The sequence below is a fragment of the Macrosteles quadrilineatus genome, unplaced genomic scaffold, assembly GCF_028750875.1.
Source record: "Macrosteles quadrilineatus isolate MER2022 unplaced genomic scaffold, UCM_ALF_1.0 Scaffold_3__2_contigs__length_128488019, whole genome shotgun sequence".
Classification (NCBI taxonomy): Eukaryota; Metazoa; Arthropoda; class Insecta; order Hemiptera; family Cicadellidae; genus Macrosteles; species Macrosteles quadrilineatus.
This window is the reverse complement of record NW_026542596.1, coordinates 49,820,371-49,845,988: the sequence shown is the minus strand read 5'-3', so window position 1 is coordinate 49,845,988 and position 25,618 is coordinate 49,820,371. Positions and strand designations below refer to the sequence as shown.

The 25,618-nt window shown below is 34.4% G+C and overlaps 1 protein-coding gene across 1 annotated transcript; it reads left to right on the top strand.

Annotated features, from left to right (window-relative positions):
* Window positions 1-677: 677 nt before the first annotated feature.
* Window positions 678-25,618, top strand: LOC128988399 (cytochrome P450 4C1-like). The gene is made up of 12 exons (XM_054409651.1): window positions 678-949; window positions 2,290-2,396; window positions 3,307-3,397; window positions 4,467-4,655; window positions 5,074-5,149; window positions 18,946-19,072; window positions 20,286-20,340; window positions 20,604-20,713; window positions 21,825-21,893; window positions 22,808-22,976; window positions 24,457-24,636; window positions 25,417-25,618. Exons 1-12 carry the CDS (start codon window positions 778-780, stop codon window positions 25,575-25,577), a joined length of 1,506 nt encoding a protein of 501 aa, XP_054265626.1. The 5' UTR covers window positions 678-777; the 3' UTR covers window positions 25,578-25,618.

The following is a 25,618-nucleotide window of genomic DNA, read 5'->3' as shown; positions in this document are numbered from 1 at the left end:
ATCCCACATGGATATATGGGAAATTCGCTAAAAAGGATGGTGTTTTAAACTGTTAATTCATACAAAAATATTTTAATATATATTTTTTAAATATTTTTATATCGTTTTATACAAAAATATGGGGAGGATCAGTCAATTACACATACCAATAGCTTTATGGTTTTTCTTTGTATAGGGAAATAATTTGTTCGGATTGTGAGGTATTAAAACAATTATTTATATTCACTTTGGCCAAATAGTTAAACCACACTTTTTAAATGCAACCATAGATTTTACTAATTAAGTTACTTTTAACTCTTATTTTTATTTTGTTTGGAACATCTTAAGCTTTATAAATTAATGTTAGTTAATTTAAAATAAAGTTTAAAATACAACAAAATGGTAAGACATTTTGGTGATCCTTAATTAAAATATTCATACATCCAAAAATTTGCTTTTACTAACATAAATTTGGTGATCTAATGCATCCAATGTTTGGAAACAGAGAATAAGAATATAAACAGAACAAAAAATTACATCACAAGGGGCTGGGTTGGTGATATGAGTCATTTAGAGATAGTCGTAATGTAATTAAACTAATAAAAGGCAAAGTTCTGGTGTATACTACAAACAATAATAATGGCATCATAAGGTTATCTGTTCGTTCTGTTATCCTCTCGTTACAGACAGATTGAGTAGTCAATTTTCATGTGTTCAGTAGTTAAGAGTTAATCTTTGTAGTGTACATACTATTGGATTTTTTTAAAATTTTTTTTTACTCTTGACCAAAGTTTTAAAATGTTCCTAATTCTTATATTAACTATTATGTTTTTAATTTTTGTGTTTTTATTTTGCCACTTTTACCATTGGTCTGGACTACGTGTTCGTAAATACATGACTAAAATACCGGGTTATTCCGAGCCTCAGTCGTGGATGTTGTCTTTTGAAGGTGCTCTGATGCCTACAGAAGGTACTTTTGGTGATTTATTCTTTTACATAGTTCACGTAATCAAGACGCAAAAAGCATATTAACTAAAGAGTATTGTCAGATAAGAGTAGTTTTGTAGTTTCCGGTCTGAGTATGATTGTAGCCGCTTCTTAAAATAGTGTAAACCCAAATACAATATAACTTCTTATCTTTGAGCTAGAGCTCACATTCACCTCCATCTATAGTTTAAATAGTAACTCATTTAAAAAAAGAAATTAAATCTTTTAAGCCTTAAAAAACAAAAGGAGTTGTCTTAAGCAATACAAAATTATTGTTCATATATTTATTCTCTGTTAATTTTTTTGTTGCCATTTTGTTACCGGTAGATTTACAAATTTTATACCTTGTTATGTTTGAATATGTTGTATTGTAGCACTAAATCTAACTAAGACTGTGATCAACATCTTAGGAACTAATTTATGTTTTGGAATAATTAAGGACTGACAATCAATTTTTAAGAAATCAAGACAAAGCACCTGTACATGTGATTTTCACAAATTTGTATGTTATTTGCAAATAAATTATCATTATCATTAAATCGCATCTCCGATGGAAGCACAAACGTTATAATAACACATACAATACAATAATCAAAACTAACTTTGTTTTACTTATCAAGAATGAGTACAGAGTCTGACTTATCCCGGCTGGCTCCAAAATCTAAATGTAAAAAATAAAAAAAAATATTTTATGTTATGCACAATTTTATTTTAAATGATTTTGATGTATGTGTGGTTATAAGCCTAAGTGATTAAAATTCATTGTACTAGCCCCGGAACTAATATTGACTAATTAGTTTTATATTACCTGTTCCAAATTTCCAATTTGCTAATTTGGATCTGATGATAGGTGATATAGAACCAATTAGTATACGTGACAATCAGCGAAGAGGATGATTCGTGTTTCTTTTGACCAGTTAATGGGTTATTTCAACCCGAAATGTATACAAAGTCAAATGAACATACTGACTGGGTAGAAACATAAAATAAACTATGGGATCTATCTTTAAATTTAAATTTTTACAAAATTATCAATGAATTTTAAGATAGAATAATAAAAAAATTCCAGAAAAATTTAATAATTACTAAAAAAATTTTAACATTCACCTTCGCTTAAAATTACTTTTACGTGTTCAAAGTGTTTCAATGCTTGTTATAAATAATAATGAAGATTTGCATCTTCAGTTCATACATATCATATGAACATGTAGTCTTTTCATGGCGCTTACAGAAGGCACTGCTCTGGAAATCATATTCTTATTTACATAGTGCAATCCAAATCATATTATGAACAAGTAACATGTATCTCTATTTTTGTTTCAGGTGTAAGAGACTTTTTACACAAAATATTCAATCCCTATCCTTCTATATGTTCAGTTTGGTTCTTAGGATTTCCTAATTGCAACCTTGGTTCACCAGAGAATATAGAGGTGAGAATAAAAACACAAAGACTAGAATAAAACTCGGCATGGATCAGAAACATAAACAATTACGTTTTTAGCCTGAATCCTATAGCATTAACATATGTTTTGGCAGTTCCATATAAGCAATGTTAAATCATGTTTATTTTCGTGCGAAAAACGTCATTTTTTATGTTTATGATCCATACCGGTTCTCTTCCGGAGCGGCTGAAGGGAGCCTCTCGGAATGAAACAAGATTAACAATGACGTCATCACACCGGCAGTTACTGTCATAACCTAACCTACCTAACCAAACTTGATGATAATGAAAAAATTAAATGACGGTTAAATTCTGTTCATAAAATAAAATTATAAATGCCTCAACAAAAGATGTACAGTTAAGAAGAAATGGCATTCTAAGCAAAATCTTGACAAAAAGTTAATATCACCGATGGGATTCGATCTAGATATCTCTTGCACATCAGCGGAGTATCCACTAAGCCATGAACACCGATAGCTGTACATCACAAGCCAGCAAAGAAAGAAGCAGACGAATTTGATTACGCGAGTCGCGAGAAACAATGACGTCAATCTTCATCAACAATCTTCATCTAAAGAGGCTCCCTTCAACCGCTTTCGTTCTCTTCAAGTATTTGTGAATAAAAATAATGTGCAAATATTTATGTAAACTAGAACAAGTAACAAACAACCTACAAGTACAAACCTCAAAACACAAGTACCTCAAAAGTATTTATTTATATTTTTTAAATATAATATCTCATTTTTGGGGTTTTTAACACAAGGGTGTATTTGGTGAATTCTATTAATGTATAAACAATGTATATGTTGCTTTTGCTTTAACTTATTAATTTTGTATGTTTTACGAATACTAATAATTTTGCTGGTCAAAACTGTTTAAATATTTGTCTTTATTTTCAGGTATTGCTGAAAAGTGTCCAGCATATCACAAAAGGGAGAGAGTATTTTATTTTCAGTGATTGGTTGGGAGAAGGTCTGCTCACAAGTACAGGTCAGTAAGTCTGCACAAAAACAATAACTACAATGTCAAAATTGAGAGTGTATTTAATTCTTTTATAGCTAATACACATTAAATAGCCCAATAACCCAATTTTTACCACATAAAATCCCCCATAAGCCCCTTTTCCGATAGTCCGATCATGCTGGTTCGCGAACTTGTTCGAATAAACGTAGGTTTACACTTTTGTACCAAAATTCATCAAAACCGGATAATTTTTCCTCGAGTTATCGCACTAACGGACACACACACACATATATATATGAATTTGAACAGATGGTGTTTTTGTCTCTGGGACCTCAAAACGAAAAAGTAAATCGGTCCCGGGTCTAGGCCTACTATGAGACCTACGGTAATAGCTTATTCCCTATATGGGAAATTCGCTAAAAGAAGAAAACTAAACAGTCGACAAAAACTTGAGAGCAAATCACAAATATTACAATACCGGTAGATGAGTCAGAGCATTGTCAGAGTCTTCATATGACTTGTCACATGGAGGAACAAGCTCATTGATGGTTTATTTCCCTCTCAAGTGTAATCAACTTCAAAGATATACGTGTTGTTAAAACAGTCCGGAAAATGTTCGCCTATCAACAACATTAAATACTCAGCTGATGAGTGCACTTAACCATTCACTTTGGACGAGTTAGACATTTTTTTACTGTACTGCCATTGTAAGTATACAAAGTTTTTGACAAAGGTTCAGGTTTAGTCATAAAAAGCTACACTATCTCACTCCATTCTACACTCATCCTTCAATCATATTTGGGTCAAAATTCATCTAGTTAAGTCTCCATCTCAGTTGGTGATTTAAGTATAATTGAATTTACTTTTTGTAAAATTTTATTAAGAAATATAACCTTCTTTCTGCTATAACCACAAAATTACATAATCAAAGAACAAATAAAAAACAAATTCTGTTAGTGGCTCAGTCAAATGTTATCTTTTACATAAAACTTCGTAAAACCAAGTTCTATCAACGATATAACATTTTCCTTTGTCACTAGGAATATGACCTACCAGTGATCAGTAATTAATTAAATGTTGAAATGATTTTATACAGGGGCGAAATGGCATGCAAACAGAAAAATGCTGACACCAGCATTTCATTTTCGGATCTTAGAAACATGTGTTCCAATCTTCAACCGAAACACTGAACTTCTCATGAAGATCCTTACATTGAATTTAAAAAGAGAAAATTTTATGAATATCGAAAAATTTGTTTCTCTTTGTTCGCTAGATATCATTTCTGGTAAGTTGAAAAGTAAAGAAATAAAAAAGAGGTTTCATTTTTAGACTATATTTAGTTTAAGTCTTTTTAGCTGTCAGGATTTAGTTTACACACTGCATTTCAGAAATGATATATTTTCACTCTAGCATATGCAAGACCGTTGGTACCGTTCTCACCAAACACAAAAAAAACTGTGATGGTTATTTTATTTAAGAAGTACAACCAACTTACAAAGAGGCTACTTATATTTTGGTCATTTATTTCTATCTAACAATATGAAGAATAAGAAACATTTTTGGTAGTTGGGGTGAAATTGTCTTGCAGGCTAAATCTAAAATGAGTAAAGTTAGTTTTTTGTGGAGAATTTTGTTTTTAAATTGAACAGCTAAAAACCGTACCTTATACTAAAGTTTACAAATAATCAATATTTTGTTTATAGAAGCTGCCATGGGCGTACGTATTGAAGCACAACTCCAAAAGAACTCTACGCTGGAATACGTAAATGCTGTGAGAAGGTAGTATCATTGACTTTAATTTCAAAGACTTAATGTATAGTAATTTATATAATTACGATTGTAACTGCAGTGTAAGATTTTCTGATTCAAGATGAACAAGTCTCAGATTCATAGTTTTGAAACAATAACAAATAATGACCCATGTAGGAGAAATGAGATAGCTAACAGAACAAAGGGCAATTAGCCTAATCCAGATTGGAATATTTCAAAAGTTGTTTACATTTATAAAACCGGATTCTCGATAATGATGATAGTGACACCAATACAATATGGATCTATATTCTAGTTCAATTTGGAATCTAATCACTGTTAAACTTACAGAAAACAGATAAAAACACTATATTTAGCAGTCAAAAATCTTTAGTAAACAATCTATTTTTAAATCGCATGTTTTACTCGGAAAAATAGATTTTCTTGATTTTTATGAGCACTGCTGCCACTTAATTGAAAGAGGTTTTTCCAAACCGAGACTTCTGTCATATGTTTGTTGTTCTTTAATATTTATTTAGTTATTATTAAGATCATCTGGAGATTGTTTTTGTATTGTATTTACAAATAATTCAGTTGGTAACATTTTATTCCTAAGATAAAAATTGTTAATCAATATAAAACTTCTTTATTTGACATGGTGGCAGCGGTTTAGTTTTTTGAAAAAATGCCAAAAAACAATAGATTATCAATCAGAGGAAACAAATCAAATCAATCATCAGAAACACATAATGTTCTAGAACTAAGACAGCAGCAAAATAGGACTACATCAGTCATGTTTCAACCTCCTGAACCTTTTGATTCAAAATATCCAGAATTATGGGAAAAGTGGTTTAAGCGATTTGAAAGGTATAGAATTGCATCAGGACTGGACAATGAACCTCAAGTAAAACAAGTAAGCTGCTTGATTTACTGTATGGGGCCTGATTCTGAGGATATCTTATCAACAGCACACCTCTCAGAAGATGACAAAGCCTCATATGAATCGGTAACAGAAGCCTTTGACAACATATTTACTGGCAAAAGAAATGTCATATACGAACGAGCAAAGTTTAATTCAAGATCACAACAACCAGATGAATTATTTGCTACATTTCTGGCAGACATAAGCTCAATGGCCGAACACTGTTCATTCAAGAACCTTAAAGCAGAACTAATACGTGATAGAATTGTAGTGGGTATAACTGATAAACGTTTATCGGCCCAATTACAAGAAGATTCAAATCTTACATTGGAAAAAGCAGTTCAAAAATGCAAACAAAAAGAGTCTATCAGCAAACAAGCAGCTGAACTAGAAATGATATGCCAAGGAAAACATGCAGAAATTGACCGAATCAAATCAGACCAAAAACAAAGTGCAAGATTTAACAAAACCCATGATTTAAAGACAGCTAGGAAAGAATGTTGTTGGAACTGTGGAGGTCCAATGCACCCCAGGCACTTATGCCCTGCAAAAGATTTAGCATGCCATTACTGCCAAAAAATCGGTCACTTTGCCAAACATTGCAGAAGCAGATTATTAGAGACTAAAACAACGGACAACACGAAGAGACTCAACGAAATAAGACGTTTGGACAAGCCTGACAACACTGAAGCTTCAGTAGCATATTTAGGACCTGTGAATGCTTCATGCTATGACTCCAGTTCTTGGTATGTAGAAATATTTATCAATAACCAGTTAGTTAAAGCGAAACTTGATTCAGGCGCAGAAGTTACAGCCATTCCTTCAAATGTAATTCATGCAAAACTTATGAAATCTGACCGTATACTTAGGAATGCTGATCAGAGGGAACTAGATGTAAGAGGTATGTTTATAGCAGACATAGCTTACGATGGGAAAATGGTAAAAGAAAAGGTGTATGTTGTTGCAGGATTAAATGAACCTTTACTTGGAATTCCTGCGATTAAATCTTTAAATCTCATAACCCTCAGAAAACCTGATACTGCAGGACTTAACTCAATTACCTTAGACTCTATGTTAACTAGCCACCCTGAGCTTTTCATTGGTCTGGGTAGCATTCCAGGAGAATATAAGATTGAATTGAACGAAAACGCTCAACCGCACTCGGTTCGAGCTCCAAGAAACATACCGTTTGCCTGATGGTGTAACGGACTACAACAAATAGTTTTAAACCCAAAATCGGCTGCAAAGGCTCTCCATTCTGAGCTTGTAAACTGTGAGCCAGAATCAGAAATTACGATTTCAGGGATCCCATGTCGAGCAAAACAGGCTTTCATCTTCTTGATTAGTTCATCTACAGTCATTGTGGACACATTTATCATTTCCAAGTACCGTGAATAATAGTCCACAACAGCCAAGTATTTGCCTTTCACAAAGTCAAAGTAATCAACTGCTATTCTTTGCCATGGATAGTCAGGAGTGTCTGATTGAATCATTTTTTCTGACTTTTGGTTTTGGTGTTTAGCACAAGTGTCACAATTTTCAATCAAGTTATGTATCTCTGTTGTAATTCCTGGCCAAAACACAGATTGTTTCGCTCGGAGGACTGTGCGTGTAGACCCGAAATGACCATCGTGCAGTTTATTAATGATATCTTTTCTAAGTTCAAATGGGATAATAATTCTTTCTTTATAACATATCAAGTCTTCTATTATAGATAGGCCGTCTTTAAAGGTATACCACTTTCTCATACTCTCTGGCACATCCTTCTTATATTTAGGCCATCCATTTTCTGTGTATTTCACCAACATCTGACATTCTTCACTCAGGATCTGGGCATTCTTTATTTGTTCCAATCTTGACTGTGTTGCTGGAAAGTTTAAAGATATTTTTAGAGAACTGGACAAACTATATAGAGCAACTCAAGCAGATTACTTCAATAAACGGCATGGAGTGAGAGATGAAAAGCAATTCACTATTGGATGCAACGTGTATATTCCTGATAGGAGAGAAGATGGGAAGATAGTTAATAAAGTAGCTCCAAGATCATACACAGTTAAGACAAACGAAGGCATGTTACGTCGCAACGGGGTAATGCTAAGACAACTACAACCCAAAACATCTGATGACCCTGGAACTGAGCCTAATTGTTTTTCCTCATTTGGTGGACAAATAAATCCACCAATAAGAACATGTCTTTAAAAAAAGGGAAAAGAAGATGTTGTGACAGTTTTGTGTATAATAAATACTTGTTCTGAATGATCAATGGCCATGATCATTATGAGATCAAATGGGAATTTAGGAGCTCCTTCCCATGAGAACGCAACATTATTTACTTTGCTGTCATGACTTTGTGTCAGGGTTTTGAAGGCATTAAATAAATCCCATCAGCTGAAATATTAACTTGGTGAGCAACAGCCTGTGCCTAGCTGGACTTTGTCCACTCCTATTCCCCACCCCCCTGCCAGACAGGAAATTTGTATCCTGACATGTCAGTCACAACTATGAGCAAATCTGACCTCTTCTACAAGGCAACTCCATGCAGTGAGGATGTTTTAAAGTAATGCAGTATAGTTTAGCCATTTTGAAGAGTTTGCAGTTAGAAGATCAGTGTCCAGCCTTGTGAACATCAACCTTTTCCCTTGTGTCCATTCCTTTTGGATTTATTTGGCAGAGGTAAGATTAGTCAATGATCAATTTTGTAAATAATTTGAACCCAATTTTAATCCATTCATGATTTAAATACATTTTAATTTAATATTTTCTGGTTCTTGATTTGGAACTAATGGCCAGACATGCAAACTGAGAATTTGGAATATTTCAGAGTAAATCATTATTATTTAATAAGTAAGATATTTTGTCAATTTGTTAGTCATATAGTTTTAGTCAGTTTTAAAGAATCATAAATATGAAATTTTCATGGTTAGTTAATATGATTGGAATTTCACAATTTTGTAATATAGTGCAAAGTAAAACTTGTCTAGAGGAAAAAACATGAAAATTGCTGACCATGTGCTTTCTAATTTTAACTTGTTAATTTACATGAGAATTTAATTAATTGTAATAGTAATGCTGTTCTGTATCCCAATGTAAGTTTTAAATATTTGTTTCCTTTGTATAAATTAATTGTTTTGTGTTAATATGAGTCAAATAGGGTAAAGTATTAATGATTTTGATGATTAAATAATGACACTAAATGTAGGCTAGTAATTATTATGTTTAAAGATGATTTACATGCTTATTGAAGATTCTAAAATATTAAAATATTATGTCATGTTTGATTCACTGTAAAATTCAGGTGTCAAAAGGTTGAGTAGGTTAAAGTCGATGAATTGATATAAATGTTAGTTATTCTTTGAATTATTATTAATTAATTTTAACAAAATATTCCAAATTCTCATGAGAATTGTGTTATTATTTATGTCACTAGTTAATTTAAATGTTGTTTAGCTATAAAATATTTGTCACTGTAAACTTTAGTTGTAAATATTGTGTTGGAAGTGATTTTTATGTCTCAGTAATGATTGCAAATAGGGAACACAGTTCAAGAAAATTACTTATTTGATCTGATACTGGGTAAAATATGTTTAAATTGTCTATATACTCTCAGAGATTTATCCTCATGTTTAATTAACTTTATAGTGCTTTAGTAGCTACTGAACTCAAAGTAGTAAATTAGCCCATTGAATTGAAAGTGTCAAAGGTAAATAATGCTACACCGAATAATATGAAGTTATATGCGTTATTCTGAACTTTAAACCAATTTGTGTATAAACCTCTGAATTTTTCTGGACTTACCATGTGTTAAAGGACTTCTGAAAGATTAACATAATTTACTATTTTAAAGTGTGTTAGTCTTCAATACTAGAGTGTGTGGGTTTTGCACAGGGAAAAAGTCTGCGGACTTGATTTTGGTTACCTATCGCCCTTTGGATGTGGACTGTGGTATCTTGGACCTGCTCTGGCATTATTCCATTTGTGGCTAGAGGACCTCGACTTCAACACAACCTGTGACATTGACAGACTCACCTGTGTCCGTGCAGTCAACCTGTGTACAACCTAACTTCGACTATACCAACGCTCTCAAACAACAGATAGGACAATTATTTTAATATTACATTAGTTAACTATTTTGGGATTTATTATGAGATATTTGGACACTTTCAGGATCTATTTTGTTTAGATATAAGTATTTGTTTCAGGGTTATATATATTTATTACTGTGTATTATATGTCTTTTGTGCTCAATAATTCATCTTAGTGTCGGCCGACAATTTCTAATTAATTTTGGTAGTTATCAAAATGGAAGTTAAAGGTACAAATGTTTTGCAACTGATCAGTAAATATTTTCTTGGGTAATCAAATCTTTGGTATTCATTCACATTGCCTAGTAGCCTTATCTTAGAAGTGATAGTGTTTCAAATCAAAAATATCAGTTTTGTTTGATTAAATATTTAGCTGGTAGATAAAAAGAAAAGACAATAATATCTGCTTTCATTGATAATAGTTGAATTTTGATAGAAATATTATTTGAGACTTGTATGTTTGGTCAATTTAATTTGTTTTAACAGTAAGCCTCTGCCATTCCCTTTATAGTAATTTATTTTCAAAATTAATCACATCATCCTTTACCTTGGAATATTTCCTAGTTTGGTTCCTTCGAAGGTTAAAACTAGGTGGCGCCCTTTTCATGAAGAATTTTGATTTATTAAGGATAAACACTCTGTTCATTTACATCGACCCACCCCAGACTGAGCGACCTGAGGCCAGAGTGTAACAAATGGCTTTTCCAACGTGGGGCCTGAAGAATTTTGGAAATTAATAAGCTGCTTTTATTATTATTGGGATTATTAAGAAAATTTGCTACAACAATTTGGACTTAGAATTTCAGCATTGATTAGCCTACATCTTTGGCTGATATTATACAGTGATTACATGGTCATTTTGGATTGGAGGACTTTACTGATTGGGGTCTACTGTTATTTTGTGTGTATATTTGTTGTATTTTGCAATTTAACGGTTTTATTGAAGAAATCTGTTGTCATTGGCCATTGATGATTATATCTGTACATATTTATGACCTGGTAGTTGATGAGCATAAGTGTATCTGTGTATAATCTAGTAGCAACAATCAATATGAATGCCTACCATTTACGGAAAACCGAAGTGGAGTATGAGTTGAAGATTAGGAATATTCCTGTGGAAGGTACTGCTGGGGAGAACCGGAAAAAACTTTCTCACTGTTTCAGATCAAACACAGAGGTGGTACCAGGTTGTGTAAGTGATCTTGATCCTCAATCGGAACTTGATATTTGCAATGAAATATTTCGGGACTTGTCTTCGTTGATAGGGGCATACGAAGGAACTTTTAAAGATAACGAATATCAACGAATTGTTGCTCGGCTTTGGCATTTGTACTTAAGGGTTGATAGGATTCCTGTACCTGCTTCATCGGACAGCGACGAAGAGGAAACAAAAGCTGATTTGAAGATCCAGACAAAGAAGCTTCTAGATGATTTCAAGGAACCTAAGACATTAACTCAACATGAGGAAGAAATCGAAACTGAGTCTAAGGAGTCTGAGGGGCAAATTATACCGCCTGACTTAACACAGAATAATGAATCGACAGTTAAAGAAAATAAACCTGTTTTTCGGACTTCAATGAATTTGAGCTGTAATCCAGGGGTCTCTGAACCACTTGGTGGATCAGTAATGTCAGGTCCCCTTATTTCGCATAAGGTGAATAGTAACTCTAGTCTCGAGCTGAATGAACAGTATCAGAAGCCTGGATTCGTTCCCGTACACAAATGGGGTCTACAGTTTTCCAATAGTTCTGGTCAGAGTGTTGGCAGCTTTTTACAGAGAGTGGAGGAGTTGCGACGAGCCAGAGGATTAACGGAATCGCAGTTGTTTAAATCTGCAGTTGACTTGTTTTCTGGGAGTTCCTTGATCTGGTATAGGTCTACTGTAGGAAGAATCTCAAATTGGCCTGATCTTTGCAAGGAGATGAAGAAGGTTTTCCAAACACCGGACTACGATGACATGTTGATACAGGAGATTATGAATCGTAGACAGGGAGAGCTTGAATCAATAGATCTTTACATAGCGTCTATGGAAGGGCTGTATAGTCGTTTATCTGTTCCTGTAAGCGAAGATAGTCGATTGAAGCAGATGTTAAAGAATTTGAATCAATATCTACAAGAAAAATTATGTATGTTTCCAATTGTTTCTGTAGGCCAACTAAGGATTGTCGGAAGAAAAGCCGAGTTAGGTCGATTGAGGGCGGCTAACTGGAAGGCCATGTCTACCCATGCTCCAGTATTAGAACCTGACCTAGCCTACCAAAAGTTCACTGGGATTAAGCAGCGTGTTGCTGAGGTGTCTCATGCAAGTTATTCTCGCAGGTCAACCAAGATGAAATGCTTGAATTGTGATGAAGAGGGACATGCACAGAGAGCGTGCACTAAACCCAGAACAACTTTCTGCTATGGTTGCGGGGCCAAGAATGTTAAAAAGTTTGAATGCTCTTCATGTTGTCCAAAAAACGCATAAAGTGGGGAGCCAGATTGGGTAACCACGCTGCCTCCCCAAATAAAAATGCAAAGTTCAGAAACAGTGATGTCAGTCAAAGGAAAAGCAAGGTTGCTTTTGTTATCGAATCAGTTGAGGGAGATTCCCGTCCGTATTTGGATGTAAGAGTTTTTGGTCGTGAGATGCGTGCACTCTTGGATTCTGGTGCATCTCGTACCATTCTGGGCAAGGAAGGAAATTGGGTTTTCAATGGATTTCCAGCTAGGCTTCGATCACCTTCTGTTCAATTTGTTGAGACGGCGGACTCAAAAAAGCATTCTATTCAGGGAACCATTGTTCTACCCATCACTCTTGAAGGACAGACTAAGTACCTTGAGGTTTTGTATGTTCCAACACTTAGGCATAATCTACTATTGGGAATTGATTTTTGGGAAAAATTCCACATTGTTGCTGACCTTCATCACCGTAGATGGGAGTTTTCCAAAGCCATTAACACCTCTTACTGTAGCTCACTCAGTGGTGGAATTCAGGGAGAAGAGCATCTTACAGCTGATCAAAAAAATCAATTGGATGAATTAGTTAACAAACATTTCAGTGGACCACAACCTGCATTAGGAAGGACAGATAAAGTATTTCACACTATTGATACCGATAATGCCCCAGCTGTGAAGCAGCGTTACTATCCAATGTCTCCAGCCCGCCAAAAGATGGTTAGCGATGAATTAGATAAGATGTTGCAGCTTGGTGTAGTTGAACCTTCAAAAAGCGATTGGTCTTCCCCAATTCTTTTGGTTGACAAGCCTGATGGCTCTAAAAGGGTCTGTGTGAACTTTAAGAAACTAAATTCAGTATCAAAAAAGGATGCTTATCCCTTACCACAGGTTACCACTATTCTAGACAGACTCCGAGACGCTCGTTATCTTTCAAGCTTAGACATAAAAAGTGCCTTTTGGCAAATTCCTTTGGATCCATCCTGCCGTGAGAAAACAGCTTTTACTGTGCCTGGTCGAGGACTTTTTCATTTTGTCACAATGCCCATGGGACTTAGCAATGCTCCAGCGACATGGCAAAGGTTTGTGGATAACGTTCTAGGAGCTGACTTGGAACCCTATTGTTTTGTTTACCTTGATGATGTTATTGCTGTCACCCCTACGTTTGAAAAACATATTGAAGTATTGTCGGAGATTTTGAGGAGAATTAAAGAAGCAAAGGTTACTCTAAACAGAGACAAATGTCAGTTTTGCCGTCCTGAATTAAAATACCTCGGGTATGTGGTCAGTGAAAAGGGCCTTAGAGTTGACCCAGAGAAGGTCAAAGCGATTATTGATCTGCCAGTTCCCCGAAATCAAAAAGAGGTCCGTCAGTTTTGTGGGACAGCCTCATGGTATCGGCGGTTCATTCCAAATTTTGCTGCTCGTCTTTTCCCACTCACCACATTACTCAAGAAACGTGCAAAATTTGTTTGGTCAAAGGAAGCTCAAGATGCATTCTTGGATATTAGGTCTTGCCTTGTAACCTCACCGATTTTGTCTTGCCCAGACTTTTCCAGGCCTTTTGTTATTTCATGTGACGCATCAGGTGTTGGTGTGGGTGCTGTGTTGTCCCAGGAAAGTAATCAGGGAGAAGTTGTTGTGGCATATGCGAGTCGCACTCTGAGCCAACAAGAACAAAAGTACTCAGCTACTGAGCGAGAGTGCTTAGCAGTGATTTGGGCGGTGGAACGTTTCCGGCCTTATGTTGAAGGGACAAAGTTCAAGGTTATAACTGATCACTACAGCCTTTTATGGTTATATAATTTGAGAGATCCTCAGGGTAGATTAGCAAGGTGGGCGTTGAGACTGCAACCCTATGATTTCGAATTGGTTCATCGTAAAGGGGAGGAGAATATCGTTCCTGATTTGTTGTCTAGGTCTGCCGCTATTGAGCCTGATGAAAATTTTCACTGTGATGTAGTCATTCCGGTAGATGTCAAGGATAAGTGGTATGCAAGGATGCTCAAAAATGTCAGATCTGAGGGTCAAAAGTATCCACAGTGGAGAGTGAAGGATCATCAGCTATTGAAGAGACTTAATGATCAAATAGGATTGTCAGAAGAAGAAGATGACAAAGTTTGGAAATTGGTACTTCCCAAGGAGAGTAGGGCTTCAGCTTTGGAAGAATGTCACGACCAGCCTACCGCAGGGCATCTAGGCACTTTCAAAACATACAAAAGACTTCAATTAAAATATTATTGGCCCAAAATGAGGAAGGACACTGCTAGCTATATTTCTCGTTGTAAAATCTGCCAGAGAACTAAGTACAATCAAAATGTACCTGCTGGGTTGATGGGTGAAAGGCGGGGTGTTGATGAACCCTGGAAGATGGTCGCAGCTGACTTAATGGGTCCCTTCCCAAGATCGACCAAAGGTTTCAAATACATCCTAGTAATAACTGATACTTTCACTAAATTTTCTATACTCAAACCACTTAGAGCAGCAACAGCTAGAGCCGTGGCTCAACATCTGGAAGAAGACATTTTCTTAGTTTATGGTGTCCCAAAATACTTAGTTTTCGACAATGGTTCAGAATTTACGGGTGCACCAGTTAAGAACTTAGCGGCAGGTTACAAATGCAAGATCCTCTATAATCCTAGTAGACATCCTCAATCTAACCCCACTGAAAGAGTGAACAGAAATGTAATCACTATGATACGTGCCTATGTTGGGGCAAGTCATCGAGAGTGGGACAAGCATCTTGCTCAAATAGGATTTGCGCTTAGGACGGCTGTACATGAAGTTACAGGATTTTCGCCTGCGTTCCTCAATTTTGGCCGTGAACCATCTGCTTCTGGAGTTGGTGTAGATCTTCAATCTGATGATGTTGGGACAGTGGAAGACTGTGGACCTTATGGAAGAAAACTTCAAGAACTTCAAGATATCTTCAAGGAGGTTAAGGATAGATTGGTACAGGCTCATGAGAAGAGTAGTCACTGCTATAACCTTCGTAGAAGACCTCAAGAGTTCAAGGATAATGACCTGGTGCTCAAAAGGAATTTCTCACAGTCGGATGCCGCTGCTGGTTTCTCTGCTAAATTGACTGATCGTTTCGTTGGACCCTTCAGGATTACCAAGAAGATTTCCAATGTGGTCTATTCTTTAGAAGATCTTCAAGGGAAAGATGCTGGAAAATGGCATGTCAATGACTTAAAAAGATACATAAACTAAAGTCTATTGGATTTTAGAGAAATTTTAGGAAAATTTCTTCTGGTAGGGGAGTGTTGTGACAGTTTTGTGTATAATAAATACTTGTTCTGAATGATCAATGGCCATGATCATTATGAGATCAAATGGGAATTTAGGAGCTCCTTCCCATGAGAACGCAACATTATTTACTTTGCTGTCATGACTTTGTGTCAGGGTTTTGAAGGCATTAAATAAATCCCATCAGCTGAAATATTAACTTGGTGAGCAACAGCCTGTGCCTAGCTGGACTTTGTCCACTCCTATTCCCCACCCCCCTGCCAGACAGGAAATTTGTATCCTGACATGTCAGTCACAACTATGAGCAAATCTGACCTCTTCTACAAGGCAACTCCATGCAGTGAGGATGTTTTAAAGTAATGCAGTATAGTTTAGCCATTTTGAAGAGTTTGCAGTTAGAAGATCAGTGTCCAGCCTTGTGAACATCAACCTTTTCCCTTGTGTCCATTCCTTTTGGATTTATTTGGCAGAGGTAAGATTAGTCAATGATCAATTTTGTAAATAATTTGAACCCAATTTTAATCCATTCATGATTTAAATACATTTTAATTTAATATTTTCTGGTTCTTGATTTGGAACTAATGGCCAGACATGCAAACTGAGAATTTGGAATATTTCAGAGTAAATCATTATTATTTAATAAGTAAGATATTTTGTCAATTTGTTAGTCATATAGTTTTAGTCAGTTTTAAAGAATCATAAATATGAAATTTTCATGGTTAGTTAATATGATTGGAATTTCACAATTTTGTAATATAGTGCAAAGTAAAACTTGTCTAGAGGAAAAAACATGAAAATTGCTGACCATGTGCTTTCTAATTTTAACTTGTTAATTTACATGAGAATTTAATTAATTGTAATAGTAATGCTGTTCTGTATCCCAATGTAAGTTTTAAATATTTGTTTCCTTTGTATAAATTAATTGTTTTGTGTTAATATGAGTCAAATAGGGTAAAGTATTAATGATTTTGATGATTAAATAATGACACTAAATGTAGGCTAGTAATTATTATGTTTAAAGATGATTTACATGCTTATTGAAGATTCTAAAATATTAAAATATTATGTCATGTTTGATTCACTGTAAAATTCAGGTGTCAAAAGGTTGAGTAGGTTAAAGTCGATGAATTGATATAAATGTTAGTTATTCTTTGAATTATTATTAATTAATTTTAACAAAATATTCCAAATTCTCATGAGAATTGTGTTATTATTTATGTCACTAGTTAATTTAAATGTTGTTTAGCTATAAAATATTTGTCACTGTAAACTTTAGTTGTAAATATTGTGTTGGAAGTGATTTTTATGTCTCAGTAATGATTGCAAATAGGGAACACAGTTCAAGAAAATTACTTATTTGATCTGATACTGGGTAAAATATGTTTAAATTGTCTATATACTCTCAGAGATTTATCCTCATGTTTAATTAACTTTATAGTGCTTTAGTAGCTACTGAACTCAAAGTAGTAAATTAGCCCATTGAATTGAAAGTGTCAAAGGTAAATAATGCTACACCGAATAATATGAAGTTATATGCGTTATTCTGAACTTTAAACCAATTTGTGTATAAACCTCTGAATTTTTCTGGACTTACCATGTGTTAAAGGACTTCTGAAAGATTAACATAATTTACTATTTTAAAGTGTGTTAGTCTTCAATACTAGAGTGTGTGGGTTTTGCACAGGGAAAAAGTCTGCGGACTTGATTTTGGTTACCTATCGCCCTTTGGATGTGGACTGTGGTATCTTGGACCTGCTCTGGCATTATTCCATTTGTGGCTAGAGGACCTCGACTTCAACACAACCTGTGACATTGACAGACTCACCTGTGTCCGTGCAGTCAACCTGTGTACAACCTAACTTCGACTATACCAACGCTCTCAAACAACAGATAGGACAATTATTTTAATATTACATTAGTTAACTATTTTGGGATTTATTATGAGATATTTGGACACTTTCAGGATCTATTTTGTTTAGATATAAGTATTTGTTTCAGGGTTATATATATTTATTACTGTGTATTATATGTCTTTTGTGCTCAATAATTCATCTTAGTGTCGGCCGACAATTTCTAATTAATTTTGGTAGTTATCAAAATGGAAGTTAAAGGTACAAATGTTTTGCAACTGATCAGTAAATATTTTCTTGGGTAATCAAATCTTTGGTATTCATTCACATTGCCTAGTAGCCTTATCTTAGAAGTGATAGTGTTTCAAATCAAAAATATCAGTTTTGTTTGATTAAATATTTAGCTGGTAGATAAAAAGAAAAGACAATAATATCTGCTTTCATTGATAATAGTTGAATTTTGATAGAAATATTATTTGAGACTTGTATGTTTGGTCAATTTAATTTGTTTTAACAGTAAGCCTCTGCCATTCCCTTTATAGTAATTTATTTTCAAAATTAATCACATCATCCTTTACCTTGGAATATTTCCTAGTTTGGTTCCTAGGAAGGTTAAAACTAGGTGGCGCCCTTTTCATGAAGAATTTTGATTTATTAAGGATAAACACTCTGTTCATTTACATCGACCCACCCCAGACTGAGCGACCTGAGGCCAGAGTGTAACAATGTCATATGTTTGTTGTTCTTTAATATTTATTTAGTTATTATTAAGATCATCTGGAGATTGTTTTTGTATTGTATTTACAAATAGTTCAGTTGGTAACATTTTATTCCTAAGATAAAAATTGTTAATCAATATAAAACTTCTTTATTTGACAACTTCCAAGCCTCGAAAAATTTGTATTTTAAAACATTTAAATTCAAACTCATTTTTTACCATATTAGCTGGATGGTTCAATACTTTTCCTTATTAAAAAAATGTATTACTGTTTTAATAATTACCAAAAAAGCTTAATTTTTTACAGAAAATTTCAACGAATTTCTATTAATCCACATTTCACGTTTTTTTAAACATATGTTTTGATTTAAATCCAATCTATTTTTTCACATTGCATTCATTGTAAAATCTTGGACTCTCAATCGTATGGTAGAAACAAGTTTAATGATATTTTTAGCTCTGCTATTGTAAATGAAATAAAGCAGAGATCTGACCCTCCTTATTGAACAATTTTATATTGATCAAATATATTGTATAACATTAATTAAGTGGATAAAAATTGACTGTAGGATGGGAGAAGTGAGCTTGAAGAGAGTGAAGGCGTTCCATCTTCGAAAAGATTGGATTTACTACTTAACAGCTGACGGAAGAGAACAAAAAAGGTTATTGAAGATACTCCACGGCTTTACAGAAAATGTAAGAAAAACTAGTTAAGTAGTCTCTTTATAAGTATAAAAACCAAAACCACGAGTATAATTTGAGTATCTAGATATATAAATTTAAATAAATTTAATGAAATGTATAACATTAAACAAATATTTTTTTAGGTTGTATTGTTGACTTTTGCATACTGGCTTGGACATCATGACTGTATAAACAAACTTTAGCCAATTTTTAATTCAGATCAGCATAGTTTAATGAGCATTGAGTGCACTGCTGTAAATATTCAATTTTCTCATTAGTATTTCCTTAAATTTCTTGCTTACATAAAAGATGCTTTAGTTTAGGTTCTTTAGTAGTTTTACTTTTCATAGTAACTTGGTTAAAAACTGTGTTTCCAATAAAATTAAATTATTGACACAGCTCATTATGGCTCCATTAAACCATGTCAAATTTATTCTAAAATTGGGCATGGAGTTAATACTTTTATCAATAATACCAAAGTGCTGAGATAAATTTTGTCTTCTTCTATAAGAACATTAAACTTACAGTAGAACCCCGGTTAACCAAACCCCAGATTAACCGAAAAGGTTCCATAAAATAATACAGGGCTAAAGTATAAGTAATATGTAATGTTTAGTCAATCAAAGGCTTTAGTAAATTCAGTTTTATAGTTTAAAGTATTTTCTAGCCCATTGTAACATTTCTGTAGCTGAAATAAAATACTATATTACAGTAGACTCCCTCTTATTCGGACACCTTTTAACCGGACATCGGTTTAACTGGACTAAACTTGGCGGAAATGACATCTCTTTAACCAGACCATTTTTATCAGCACATTGGTTTAACCGGACTGGATCGGCAGGAAGTGGGCGGTACTGAAACGACTGTTCTTGTGGGAAAGATTTGAGACCAGGGATCACGTGTCTAAATACAATGCTCTCCTAAATTTAAGTCGAATATCACAGTAAACGGTCCGTTTTAATGATTTTATGGGGACGACCCATTAGCCCGTTAGCCGGACTGGCCTCGGTCCCGAGGAGACCGGATAAGAGGGAGTCTACTGTATATAGACATTGTTTTAAATTCATTTTTCCAACTCACTGAGGTAATACATAGGCTATTTTTAGCATATGACGGGTTACACAAAAAATTGGTTATCCAAAACGGCTCTCCCCTCTTTATTTTGGTTAACCGGGGTTCTACTGAACTTTCAATAAATTTAGTGATAAATATTTTGTTTACACAGGTGATTAAAGAGAGCAAAGAAAAGAGGCGATTAGGGAGAATAAACGGATCCACAGGTAAATAATTATGATCTATAAATGATTACCTATTGAGTATAATCAGAAACACTTCCAATGTAGCAAATGGCTCCAGTAATTATCGTATAATTCAAAGGAAAAGTCTGATTTTAAATTCTTACAATATTCTCTTGAATTTGTAAATAATAAATGAAAATAAGTTTTATTTAAAAAGGAATATTGATAACTACAACAAGTGATATAGGGGAGTTTGGATTTATTGAATTAACTTTTGGTTTATATATTTTTGGTTGTGATTTTAGATCTAAAACCTGCAGCATTTGTGGATTTTCTTCTTGAAATGGCCGAAAATGAGCCAGGTGCTTTCACTGACGTGGAAATAAGACAAGAAGTGGACACTTTTATGTTTGAGGTAAACTCTTGTATTTCAACATTTACCTTATATTCATAAAGTACACATTTATAATGTTTAGAATTTTCATACTTTATACATTTCCTTAGAGTGTTAGAACTTTATTTTTGAAACAAAATATTGTCTGCATTCAAGTTAAATATTATTCATTAAATTAAAAAAAGCTCATCCTCCTTTAAGTCCAGCTATTTCAAAAATTCAGATTAAAACGTGTGAAAGTTCTAGTATGACTTGCTTGTTGAGTTGTTTGCTGGGGTGATAGAAGTGTTGCTTATTGTTTTTATCAATCAGCAGTGTAGACAACTTAGTCCAGCTAGCAACACAAAATTTCCCACCTTAGGGGTCTCTGAACATCCTGCGCGAGTAATTAAGGGTTAAGTTGAAATGGATTAGATTCTAAGACGGTAGGATGTATATTTTGAGGCAAATGGTGAATGTTGAAGTAACGTGATGAAGGCTTTGTTACTGTACTGACTTTGATCAGCTGGTTCCTTAATCAGGACCATTTGATGAGAGGAGTGGGGGGGGGTACCTGCTGGCTGGTTACCACGTAAACATGGTCAAACAAAAAAGAACCTCATGGCATTATTAAAGTGTTTATTGAGTTGAAATAAACTGTTAAATATTCACAAAGATCCAACTATGCCCTGGATGAACTGAAACTTTAACGTTGTGACTGTTTCTTTAAGTATTTACAAAACCATTTTAAAAATCAGTAAATTAGTCTTTTTTACATGTGATTTCAGCTTATAATAGTTCAACATTAATTTATCCCTATCCATTGCAAGCTCTGATATGTTGAGAGCACAAAAAGCACACAATCATTGTAAAAACAAATTAGTTTTAGAGTGTTGTGAGTTTGTATCGTAGAGGCATGTTTAGCCGCCATCTTGAATTGACAGAGTAGAAGCTTCTTAAAAGAGCAATGATCAAGAAAGCAGGGTCTAGTTTCGATCCATAAAGAACGCATAACTTTTCGCAGGATCAATCTGGCAAAATTCTTATTGCCAGGGAAGCACTATACTCACTCAGCTATCAGCAAAGCTCCGTTTTAATTGATTGGTTAACATTTTAGTAGCATGTAGAAATGTATTATTTTCATTACTTACAGGGCCATGAGACCACTTCATCATCAATAGCTTGGTCACTTCTACTTCTGGGACACAGCCCAGACATTCAGGTAAGTGTAACAATGTAGGTTTGAACTCTGAATCTGCTCAGACCTGTACTCTAAATAGGTGAATTTAGACCTAAACCTCAACATCCAAAGTGAACGCTCCCCTCCAACTCCAAACTGTTCAATATAGTCCCAGTATGGATGAGTAAACAGTTACACAAGTTTCAGTGTCAAGTTTGGAGGGGGGGGGGTTAAAGATGAGTTGGGTACATTAAGTGGTGTCAAAATTCATGGTTCTGGCCCCAGGACTACTTTGTTAAGACAATAATAAGTTTTGAGTACCTCCGTCAAATAGTCCAACAAATAAGATTGCTTACGGGAAATTCGCTAACAAGCACAGCATTAAAACATTATAACGGTTTATATTCACACACATTTAGATAGCGCTATCATGATAATACTGGTTTAGTCCAACGCGGAGTTGGTAGTAGACAGGTCTACATCACGTCATCTCCTCTCCTTTCGTTATCCTTGATGTTATCAGATCTTCGATCAGCTGTTTTAGAATGTAGAATCGTATTGAAAATCAAGTGAGACTATAACTGTAGCATTTAATTAAGGGTGGTCTTTATAAAATGTTCGTCATTATAAATTTTATAAATCTAAAACTCTTTCAGGGTGTCAAGTTTGCTACATTTCCCACTTGTAAAATATGTAAACCATTGTCTATGCTGCTCATTGAATGATTTGAGTCAACCTGGTGTTGGACAAAGGCTGCTTTCTGTTTAGTCATTATTGGAGTTGGCAACAAACAAATAAAATAGAGTTTGTTTCCATTTGTTTCTTTTCAAGGCAGATAATTTAAGCAACAAAATCATGGTGATATTACATTGATAATTAATTATAAGCTGAGAAGAGATTAAGTAAACTTATTTTTACTGTTATTTTTAAACTTTTTGTTGTGATGTTTGTTTTAGGAAAGAGCGTACAACGAGGTGCGTGAGATATTTGGCGACTCTGACAGACAAGTAACGAGGCAGGATCTCACCAAGATGACGTATCTGGAGGCAATAATCAAGGAATCTCTAAGACTTTATCCACCTGTATCTTATATGAGCAGAACATTAGACACTGATTTGGATCTTGGTAAGACTTGTGGGTTTCTCTGATATGAGAGAGAAAGGTATACACTTTTGTTTTGGGTAGTACAAGGATGTCGCCTAAGTTTTTAGGATTTTTGTTAGGATAGCAGGTTAACAAGAAAGGGAAAGTGTCTGGCTGGCACAAGAAACTAAAAACAATTCACAAATTGTTCACACAACCTGCAATTCCGTTGATTTTGACAGTTGCCGGCAACAGGTTCTCTAGCCAAAGTGAGGTTATCTGACATTATAAAAACCATGGTTTTTTTACCCTAATTGTTTTACTCTTTTTGTACCAACTATGACTTGTATTGTCTTAAATGTTGTGAAACTTTCTATAAAACCCAACGGGTGGATTCTATTTTAGAAAAATTTGGTCTACTAGATTCCGACTGATGATGGACCTTCGGGCCCGAAATTAATTTCGGATCAAAAAACAGAATTGCTAAGGTAAGGCCTTATAATATAAATTAAAAAAACAATTCACAGAAAAACTATTAACTAACATTGTGCATCAATCAGACTCCACACAAAAATACAACCGATTTAGAATCAAGATGAGACATATGGAGGTTAAATTATGGCAATAAATCCTAAAGCTATGAAAGCCAGTTTCAATCAAGTAATGGTCACACTCACAGTAAAGGTAGCACACTAGTATCCCGTGCATTGGTCCTTCACTGGCTAAAAATGTCTATTAAGACATTGAGTCAGCTTTTTAAAGCATCCTGTTTTCTTAGGCTGCGGCCACACGGGCGTTTTTTTCACGCACAAACACAGTGTGAAAACACACAAAAAATTAGAGTAACATTGAAACAAATAGGCGTCCGCTACTGCAGGATAACATACTGGGTGTGGCATTCCCCGTTATATTTAATGCTGCTCATATTATCCATTTGTTTTCACGCTGCGTTTGTGCATGAACAAAAAATGACCGTTGTAAATTTGTATATTTTTCACATACTCCTCTACACTAAAGCCAATCTTCATCAATTCACTTGTAGAGAGAGTATACACTCTTACAATACAAGAGGCAAATCCAATCTAGATATCCCTGTCCATAGATTGGCCAAAACAGATAACTGCCATAAAATAAATTGCATACGGTTTTTTAATAATTTAGGTCTGGCAGCAAAACAGGTTCCTTTTAATAGGTTTAAGTCTAAAATGTTTGAGTGGCATCCAATATCCATATTACTGTATAACAGAGTACTTAGTTTCTGATGTTAATATTAATTTTTAATTTAGAACCCACTGTATTTTATAGCTTTAGTTTTTATTTCTATTGTTGACTATGTCTATTCCTTAAAGGTCAATGACAATAAAGATCTTGATTCTTGAAAAAGACGGGGATTAAAAGAATAAAATTTTAAAACCTTTATGATTTCTTGTTGGAACAGAAAGTTGCTTTAATTTGTCTTAAGAATAATAACCATCCACTGAGCACCAATGAATTTACACTACAACACTTTTCAATATTTCAGGTGATTACAAGGTTCCAGCAAACTCTAACGTATTGGTGATTCCTTACTTCCTACATCGGCGTCCAGAGTTGTTTCCGGACCCTGAGAAGTTTGACCCGGAAAGGTTCCTAAGTAACGACAATCTCAATCGTCATCCCTTCATGTACATCCCTTTCAGTGGGGGACCCCGCAACTGTATAGGTAGGAGAAATCGTGATATGTAGCTACAGAAAAAATCTGTTGTTCAGTAGGGCAACAAAATATTTTAAAACTTATTTTGAATAAGCGGAGCATTAGGAAGTGGAGTACCGGTACTAGTAAGTTATTACACAGTGATTTAAAAAAATACAAACGTTCAAGAAGGATTTCCAGAATTGACTAGGACAACTGAGGACAGACACTAGAGTGTTTTTAAAATATTAATGCTCCACACGTTATCGTAACACTAAACTTTCTTCATAGTAGACAAAACTGTAACCTTAAACTTCAAATTTTTATAGTTAACAGAGTTAAATTTTAAAGAATTCAGTTTTCTCTAGCCCAGATAAAAATATTGACAAAAAAATTCATGTCTCACACAGTTATGTAATAAAAGTACATCTAGTTTAAACATGAGAAAAGAATAGCCTAACTTAAATATAATTCACGTAACAATAATGAAAGGTTGCACAACATTATTGTAAGAAAACATTTTTTCACTCAAAAACTTTCTCACAAGGAATAACACAAATTTCCGTAAAAATGGTTAAACAGAAACTATTTAAAAGATATATCGCATGTTCAGACGAAGCTGATATTTTTGCTACACATTTACAAAATATACATGGTTTATCCACTCCATGGACTCATCCACTAGGGCAAAATTTAAAACACATAAAATTATATTTACATCCCCGTAACTTTCCAGAGAATTTTATTAATGTTTCAAAGTTTTAGACAACTTATTTAGCAGGAAAATAATCTACTCAACATTTTTTTCAGGCCAACGCTTTGCAATGATGGAGATGAAGGTGGTGTTGTCGTATTTTCTGAGACGTTTTCGTATTGAGTCAGTAACTCAGAGGGAAGGTTTGAAGGTCTTATTTTCGCCAATTTTAAGACCACTTCATGGAACCTACATCAAGCTATATCACAGAATGTAGCCTTTAGAGTAATTTAGTAAAGAGTTGTTTTCAGTTTTGTA

Excerpts from the sequence above, each read along its gene's own strand:
- LOC128988399 (XM_054409651.1), top strand. The coding sequence starts at position 778 with ATGTTCCTAATTCTTATATTAACTATTATGTTTTTAATTTTTGTGTTT. Across the intron at positions 950-2,289 it reads TGCTCTGATGCCTACAGAAG|GTGTAAGAGACTTTTTACAC; the intron begins GTACTTTTGGTG and ends TTTTTGTTTCAG. Across the intron at positions 24,637-25,416 it reads GGGACCCCGCAACTGTATAG|GCCAACGCTTTGCAATGATG; the intron begins GTAGGAGAAATC and ends CATTTTTTTCAG.